Source organism: Colossoma macropomum, unplaced genomic scaffold (assembly GCF_904425465.1).
Source record: "Colossoma macropomum unplaced genomic scaffold, Colossoma_macropomum, whole genome shotgun sequence".
NCBI lineage: Eukaryota > Metazoa > Chordata > Actinopteri > Characiformes > Serrasalmidae > Colossoma > Colossoma macropomum.
The window spans coordinates 24124725-24132995 of NW_023494798.1; the positions used below are offsets into that span (position 1 = coordinate 24124725).

The window sequence follows — 8271 nt, forward strand, 5'->3', positions numbered from 1 at the left end:
TCCTCTTTAGTAAGGATGAGGTCCTTGTCCCCTGAAACATTGCTTCCAGTTGGCCAACTTTCAGCAGGAATGCCTCAGTGCATGGACTGAATGGGAATGGGCCGTGGTGCAGGTCAGCACGGCTCGGAGAAGTTTTATTTGTTTTTCAGGGAGGGGTGATGGTTGGTGGGATGCTCTTTCACTTTTTTGCATATATTCCAAAAAAGTGAGCTGGCAAATGAAAGGAAGAGGATGAATGCCATGCTGGAGTTATCCAAGTACAAAGTTCAGTTTTCAAGCAAAAAACAACAGAAAGAAAACCATACATGTCCAGCATGCAGGTAATAATAACATATTGTCTCTTTTTTCTCTTTTTTAAGCAATGTCTTTAAGTTCTTAAGTAAAGTCTTTTTGTTAAACACAAAACAGCAAGCAGGACTCATGAGATGATCATGGGGAAACTGCAGGTCCTCTCACTTTGGCAAAAAGAAAGAAGAAAAAAGTGCCAAAAACTTTTAAACTGGAGGTAAGTGTCGCTGTTTTTGGCAAACAGTTATTCTGATTGTAAATAAAAAAAGAAGAACAAAAATTGATGCAAAAGGTCGATGAACATCAGTGGTGCATGTGGATGCATGCAAACGCACATTGACAAAACAAAAAAAGGGGGGGAGTAAATTACAAACAGCAATCCCATTAAAAAAACACTGCAAGTCAGGCGAACAATGGAAAAAAAAATGAGAAAAATTAAAAGAAAAAATATGAATGCATTGCAGACTTGTGCATTTGAACGTAAGTGTGGAGAAAACGCACGAGGATGGCAGGTTTGGAAGGGAAAAAATATTTATATATTGTAAAGTTTTGTCTGTCTACGCGCAAAAAAAGGAAGAGAAAAAAAAAGTAAAGCTCAAAAAACAAGACAGACTGCCAGGCCTGACTGACCAGAATGCAGACAAAACAAAAACAGACTTTTACGAAGAATTTAAAGTTTTGTCTTTTTCTCTCTCTCAGTCTAACAAACCCGCCAAAAAATCACAAACAAACTTTTTTGTTTGTTTTCTTTCTCGCTTATTCTTACGACTAGGTGCAGAACTCACATGAAAAACTCGGGGGAGGAGGGGTTGTTGTCGCTGCTCGAGCCGCCGCTCTCCCTGAAGCCCCCGCCGCCGCCGCCGCCGCCCACCAGCTTCTCGTACTTCTCCTTGTATGCATCACGCTCGCGCAGCAGGCGCGCGATCTCCTGCTTGAGGTGCTCCACCTGCTGCAGCAGCTGCGTCTTCTCGCCCTCCAGCACGTGCCGCTGCTGCACGCGCTTGAAGCGGCACGACTGCGCGTAGCCGCGGTTCTTCAGCGTGCGCCGCTTCTGCTTCAGCCGGATCACCTCCTCCTTGCTGACGCCGCGCAGCTGCCGGTTCAGCTCGCGCACGGACATGGTGACGAGCTGCTCGTCCGAGAAGCGCTCGGCCGCCGCGTGCCCGGCGCCCAAGGGTGCCTGGTGGTGGTGCCCTACGGCGCTGGCGGCGGCGCTGTTGGCGTGCGGGTGGTGGTGATGGTGGTGTTGGTGGTGGTGCGGAGCGCCGTTTTGCGCCGCGGCGGCGGCGATCACTGCCGAAACCACGGCGGCGGCCGAGCCCATGTCGTCCCCGGCCACGGCGCCTCCGGGGCCGGCCGCGCTGGCGAACTGCTGCCCCCTAGCATAGCCGTCGAAGGGCTGGAGCTGGTGCGTGCTGCTGATCAGCGCCTCCACGGCGTCCTCGGGGCTGAAGCCCAGCGCCTCGGGGTTCAGCTGCTGCGGCTGCGGCTGGTGGTGCGGTTGCTGCTGCTGTTGCTGCTGGTAGCCCGTCATCCAGTAGAAATCCTCCAGGTGGCTCTTGTGCTCGCTCCCGGAGCCCGGGCTGGGCGCCGAGAAGCTCGGCGAAGGCGGCACCGAGCTGCACGGCGTGCTCATCGGCGTGGAAGACACGGAGCCCCCGGCGAGCAGGCGGCTGCACTGGTGGCTCAAGCTGCCGCGCTCGGGCTCCACCGGCTCCTTTTTCACCTCAAACTTCATCAGATCGAAGTCATTAACATATTCCATGGCCAGGGGACTGGTGGGCAGGTCGGAGCTGCTCATCGCCAGCTCTGATGCCATCCTCTTGCTGTTGACAGTCCTCCAAAGAGGGTGAAGAGCACCTGGCAGACCGGGTTGACTTAGAAGAGAGTGAGCCAGCTTGATGCTTTTTTTTCTTCTTCTTCAACAACAAAAAAGAACTGATTTTTCACTCTTACCAGAAAAGTCTCTGCAGCGCTTCGACGAAGCAACTCCTACTTCCAAATGAGCACTTTTCCTTTGCACACTCTCGTCGGAGATGCATCGGAGCTCTTTCTGATCGCTTCTTCTCCTTCTTTTTTCTTTCCCCTCCTCTCTTCACGCGAAGGAGAGAGAAGAAGAAGAAAAAAAAAACTTTCTCTTTCAAAACATTTCACACTTTACGCTCTCTTCACGAATACATGGTGCAGCGGCGCTCGGAGAAACGTTAGGAGTGAAGAAAGGACGCGGAGGAAAAAAATGTTTAAAAAATAAATAAATAAAAGTAGGAATAATAGTAATAATAGGCTGATAGCGTCGACTTGGACGTGAATCTGCCCAGGCTCGTAGGAGTGATTTTTAAAAAAGTGAACACACACATACACACACACAAGGCAGATTGAGTTTAAAAGCATTGCTGAGTTTTATAGCTGCCGTGACGTCAGAGCCGAACTGTAAAATTGACTCGGGGCTCCAGCCAATCGGAGCGCTCGGTCCGAGAGCTAATTAACATATTAGTAGAGAAACAAAACTTTTTTTCTTCCCCTCTCTCGCTCTCTTTCTCTCGTCTGTCAGAGGCTATCAGCTGACTGTCAGCTGGACTCCAACTCCTTAACTCTTTCACACTGCATGTGAAACGTATCACTTTTCTCTCTCATTCTCTTCTTTAAAGCTCTCCAGTCTTGTTAAACGTGAACTTTTTCTCTTCTCTCTCACTCACTCTCTCCCTCACAGCCACCATTTCCATTCAAGAAACGCTCGTTTCTTTCTAAGCAGACCGCAACGTTACGCTGAAAAGCTGTTCCTTTCATTGCACAACGCCTCCAAACAGCACCTCAGCATCTTATTTCAGTCTTAAACACATGCAAACTTAAATGAACGAGAACTTTTTGCAGCTATGTTGGCTACCAAAGCACTGGTAAGTGATCAGAGGCAGCGTGTCACAACATGTTGAGTACTACTGAGTTATACTCGCATTATACACTGAAAAACACTCCACTTTTATATAAAATAAATTCACTTGGATTGTGTGCGTGGTCTGCAAGAAACATAACCAGAGGAAACGCAATGTGTTCCGCATCAGACCCCTAGTTTTGGTCAAAACAAGTGTCTTAGAAGGAAAAAAAAATACAAAAGGCTGCTTTTGACAAAGCAGTGAGGATGTTTTACGACGGTATGGTGCAAAACCATTTCTTGGGAAACTCAACAGTGCCACCTTTTGGCCATACAAAGTAACTTGGGAGGTTTTATTCTTCATTCTACCAGTTTACCCACTTAAAATACAACTTACACTGATATTCAACTGAGACACACACACACACACACAAAAAGAAAGGTGAGGTTTGCTAAACCAAGTCTGGTAAATATGACACCTGGAGTCACAAAAACTAAAGAGACAATTAGTTTATTCCACATGAATGCATAGTTTAGGCAAACTAATAATGGTCCAAAACTCTGACATTAATCGTTCTAAAAAATTCTCTAAAACTGAGCTCTCAGTGGTTTAAGCACTATAAGCCAAAATGTTTCATGGACTTTCTGGCTAAGTGTCAATCTGAGGCAGGCAGGCAGTTCCAGACTTAGACAGCTATAAAAACCAGTTTATCTGTACTGCTGGACCTGCCCTCACTTAGTCATACATTAAACCACTGGCCTGTACATTGTACTCTTCCTAGTAAATTGTTTTATTATTCATTCTTTTTTTCACTTTTTTTGGCTCCTTATACTATAGATTAAGAAAAGGCTTCTGGTTGAATGGAAAGTCTATTTGAGGATAGTTCTCTGTCTCCTCTTTTGGGGTGAGCATGTGTGTGTATTTCTGTCCACTGAACTCAGCCATGTTTCTTCCCTTTCCATCCAAAATAAAAACTTTCCTCCACACTCAGCTGGAACGAAAGACGCATTCATGTTGCTATGCTGAAGGCTCAAGCCTGGCTTTCAGTGGCCAATTTCAAAAACATGTCAATGTGCCTTGACACTGTGCTGACAAATAGCGAATTCATGATGGTGACAAAAGCCCGTAATCATATACTCAGTACATCTCCAGCAAAACATTATGACCTCATCTTCAGGATGCCTGGTATTTTTGGAGGCCGAGTTAAGCTAAGCGTAATGATAGACGACATCAGTTAGGTCGTCAACTTGCAGTGAAAGATGCCACGTGACCAAGGATATACACTTCTTGAAGAAATGAGAACACAAATGCAAGAAAATCTTCTTTTAAGCAGTGAGTAAATCACCCAACACTAAGTGTATCACAGCGTTTCCAAGACGACTGTTTGGCCTTCAGCTTCACAAGACCACTGAACAGAGATAGCAAGATGTTCTCTAGGAGCAAACATTTACAGCGGACCAGGCTGTTCACTCATATCCATATACAGTACATTACAACCATGGATCTTTATCTCTAACTCTAAAGCAGCTGTGCTGTAATAAAGGCTTATCACTAACACCAAGAAACCAAACTCTTGGGAAAAAACAGCAGAGAACACACTGGTGTGACTCCAGTATCTTGGTTGTACTGTACTAATGAGAGAGAGTACAGTCCATTAGTACAGTAAGTCTAGAACTCTGCCAGAAACTCAATGAAACACTTTGTCTCATAGTATTAAGGGTGTTGAGAGCACAGTTTTGAGACAATTCATAATGTAATGATTCATCTCAGAGCTTTAGAAGCTGCCAAAATTAGTTGAACTTTCAAATAATGAAGAGGTCAAACTGTTTTGAATTTTTTCAATAATGTGGACAAAAGCAAGAAAAGCGAAATGCTAACTTATGTTTTGCAAAGCCTGCTGTTTTATATAACTACACAGCATGGCCTCAGATGACCGGTTAGAGTACTCTGTGTGATTGTGAGTAACAAGGTTGAACAGCTAGAGATACTTCCATTTGCACTGATCTTTTCTTTATAGTGGCCTATAGATTTAGCTCTTACTTTAGCCTTTGACCCTGAGTTTCATCATAAATAAACAGGGTTCAGATGTCAGCTCTCAAATTGAGGATTGATTTTGTTCCTTATCTTCATTATTTGGTTATCTGCATTGCAAAATCCAGACTGATTGCTTTGAAGAGGGCCTTGTTGTTCACTGTTGCTCACTGATCAACTTTTGGTTCTTCTAATCCTGCTGTTGGACTATCCTACAAGGACAGAAACTGTCTACTTTAAAAAGTGGAAAGGAGACAGGTAAAGCAAAAATTATTAGTGGGTGGTATGGCCAATATAATAAAATGAAATTTATGATGGTATGGATATATTTCAGATGCTTAAACCTATTTTTGTATGTTAACATGAGCTTATTATTCTGGGATGTCCCTTCACTTTTTAATAAGAACATTTTTACACAAGTAGTAATCCGAATGTAAATCTAAAACATTTTATTGTGCAAAACAATTGAAATAAAACTGAACAATGTGTAGATAAAACTACATGAATATTGCTTTCTAACACCAGCACTGCAGGCCTGGTAAAACAGTGCTAGTCTGTAAAAATGTCTGAATTTCTACAAGGCTAAAGTTGGCTTCTTATTCAGCAGCTTTTTTTTTTTAATTTTCATATTCACCTTAAATAAGCAACAGTTACATTCTGGCACCTGTACAGGCACCTATATGTATCTGCTGCACCATTTAAGGTGGAACGGGAGTTTTGAATAGGAGGCCAACTTCAGCTTCGTCAAATTTTTCAAGCCATTTGTCTCATGTGTGTCCCATCCACTCGTCTCTCCATCTGTCAGACACTTTTGGAATTTGGAAAATACTGGTCATTCACACTTCAGTACCAGTTGGTTCACAGCTTGTTTTGCGCACAAGGTTCTGACCACTGTGTGATCTGATACAGGTGACAAAGTTAGGCAGCTTCTCACGGGGCAAAAGAGCGGCACGCGCACTAGTGTCCATGTTTGGCATAGGGTCACCCCAAAAGACGGGGCATTCCATTATGTTTTCTGCCTCAAAAACAAAGGACTACTTCAAATGCAACTGACTACATAGCAGGAAGTGGCTGAGGGTCTGCTGTGTTTTCCTTTTCAATTGAAATGTGGCTGAAACATCAGTGATTCAGCCGCTCAGTTAAATGGCTAGCTTTAGCGTGGTTGTACGTCATGTTATCTGTACTTATTTGTGGCATACCTGTATAATGATTATGACAAAACTCAGGAAGAAGAAAGAAGAAAGAAAAGAAAAAAAAGAAAAAAAATACCTCAGGAAGAATTTCAACTGTATACCAACCACTACAAGTAAAGATATAAATTAAAACCTGGTAAAGAAGGCTTCTCCAATAATCAGTGAAACCATTTTTTCTTCTTAGAGAGCATATTTTGAAAAAACAAAAAACAAAACCAATTTATATTGAGAAATTTCCATGTCACTAATAGTTCAAATCTGCTGTCTGCATGTGAACCTTGTTTGAAGGCAACGAATAGGAAGTGAGATAAGAACATTGAAACAACAGCAGTTATTATTCAGAGCGAATGGGTCTGGAAACATGAATCTCATATGGAAATTTCCAGTGGTTCCTCTTCTACAAGAGCACTCAGGATAGTTAAGTACTGTCACCACTTTAAAAGATTGCAAGTTGACATTTAAACATATGATGAAATACAGAGTCAATTTTTAAGCTAAATCTCTTGATTAGTATAAAGGACACAATTAGAAATGTATCTAGTTGCTCAGCGAGTTCCACAAGACTGTCCTGAGGCCCACTTGGATTCAAAGATGCTCCGTCCACACCTCTAAGCCGATGGAAGTAGCTGGAAGTTCCATCAACAGATTAGTGAGAGGCCCTTTAGGAATCTCAATTTTCACCCAGCTTACAGAATGTGGGCAGAGCTGTGGAGTAATTACATTAATCCATTTATCATCCACAGCCTGCATGCATAGGGAGACAACAATGGGGTCAAAGCCTGAGAGACCGCATCTGGTTAGAGTGCATCTTCAGAAATCTCCTTGATCGTGAGAGATGGACGCTGAGTCATTTTGGGAAGAGGTTGCTGGTGGAACACAGTGTGCTGTGACCTATATGTTGGCTTGTCTTTGACATCAAGCTTCTATCGAGGTCTATAGTCACAAGCAGTAAACAAATGAATGTGTCATAACTGTGCAAAAATCTTAAAGACATAAAGCTATTAAGGACATAATAGGTCAGAGGGACAATGGGTCAGACAGGGCTACGGTGCCTCATCTACAGCATCTAAATGTAAAGCAACCGTGAGCCTATAATGACACTTCATCTCCATAATAATGTTTGTCATCAACAGACGTCAGCCAGTTATACAGAGAAGAACTACAAAGAATGAAGATGCTCCATATTTACACATTTTGGAAATTTGTCCTAAAACCAAGGGCATAGTGATCTAGACGCATAATATTTACAAAATAGTTACTGTTTGTAGCTGTGAAACAATGCTTATTTTAAAGTCTAAGAACATCTTGGACTGCTAAGGCAGAATCACATTACAAGTTAAGCTCACATCATTGCTGTCCAAATCATTATGGGGTTTAGATAACCATATTTAGTGCTCTTAGACCTAAAGGGAATAAAAGAACTCATACATATACCGCATGCGGAAAAATATTTAAGACTGCCAGGCTAAACCTAGACCAAGATATCCCCAGAACCTGTTATTATTGAGTCTGCCACCACAGCACAGACCTAACCATATCACCAAAAACAACCTTCATCTCTCGCTTATTCTCAGCATGGATATGTGCTAAAATATGTACATAAATTGTGCACATTTATTCAGGGATATCATTCACATGCTACTCTTTGGTCACCAGAACACAGCAGATAAATGGGTTGGTATTATGCAAGGTAAAACAATCGAATGAGGCTAGTCAATATTCAGTCAAGCAGGCTCAGTATTACATGTAATTGCGCACGCTACAACATGATTAATAGGGTTCCTAGTTTTCAAGAGTTAATATGTCTGGCACCACTATAATATATCATCCATTTAACATTTCTTAATTGTGTTTCCTTATGCTTCAGTGGCGTCTGAATCAACATCTGC

The 8271-nt window shown here is 42.8% G+C and overlaps 1 protein-coding gene across 2 annotated transcripts; it reads right to left on the minus strand.

Moving 5' to 3' along the window:
* Positions 1-492: 492 nt before the first annotated feature.
* On the minus strand, positions 493-2643 carry mafa (v-maf avian musculoaponeurotic fibrosarcoma oncogene homolog a (paralog a)). 2 transcript variants are annotated; one of them, XM_036585445.1, is made up of 2 exons: positions 2013-2643; positions 493-1442 (listed from the first exon to the last, which is right to left on the minus strand). In XM_036585445.1, the coding sequence occupies exons 1-2, from the start codon at positions 2105-2107 to the stop codon at positions 1070-1072; spliced, it is 468 nt and encodes a 155-aa protein (XP_036441338.1). In that variant the 5' UTR covers positions 2108-2643; the 3' UTR covers positions 493-1069. The 2 variants fall into 2 exon arrangements, with proteins under 2 accessions (XP_036441338.1, XP_036441337.1); XM_036585444.1 differs by having other exon boundaries at positions 493-2643.
* Between the last annotated feature and the right edge of the window lie 5628 nt (positions 2644-8271).

What these genes read in the sequence shown, in the direction of transcription:
- mafa (XM_036585444.1), bottom strand. Translation starts at nt 2,107, where the DNA reads ATGGCATCAGAGCTGGCGATGAGCAGCTCCGACCTGCCCACCAGTCCC.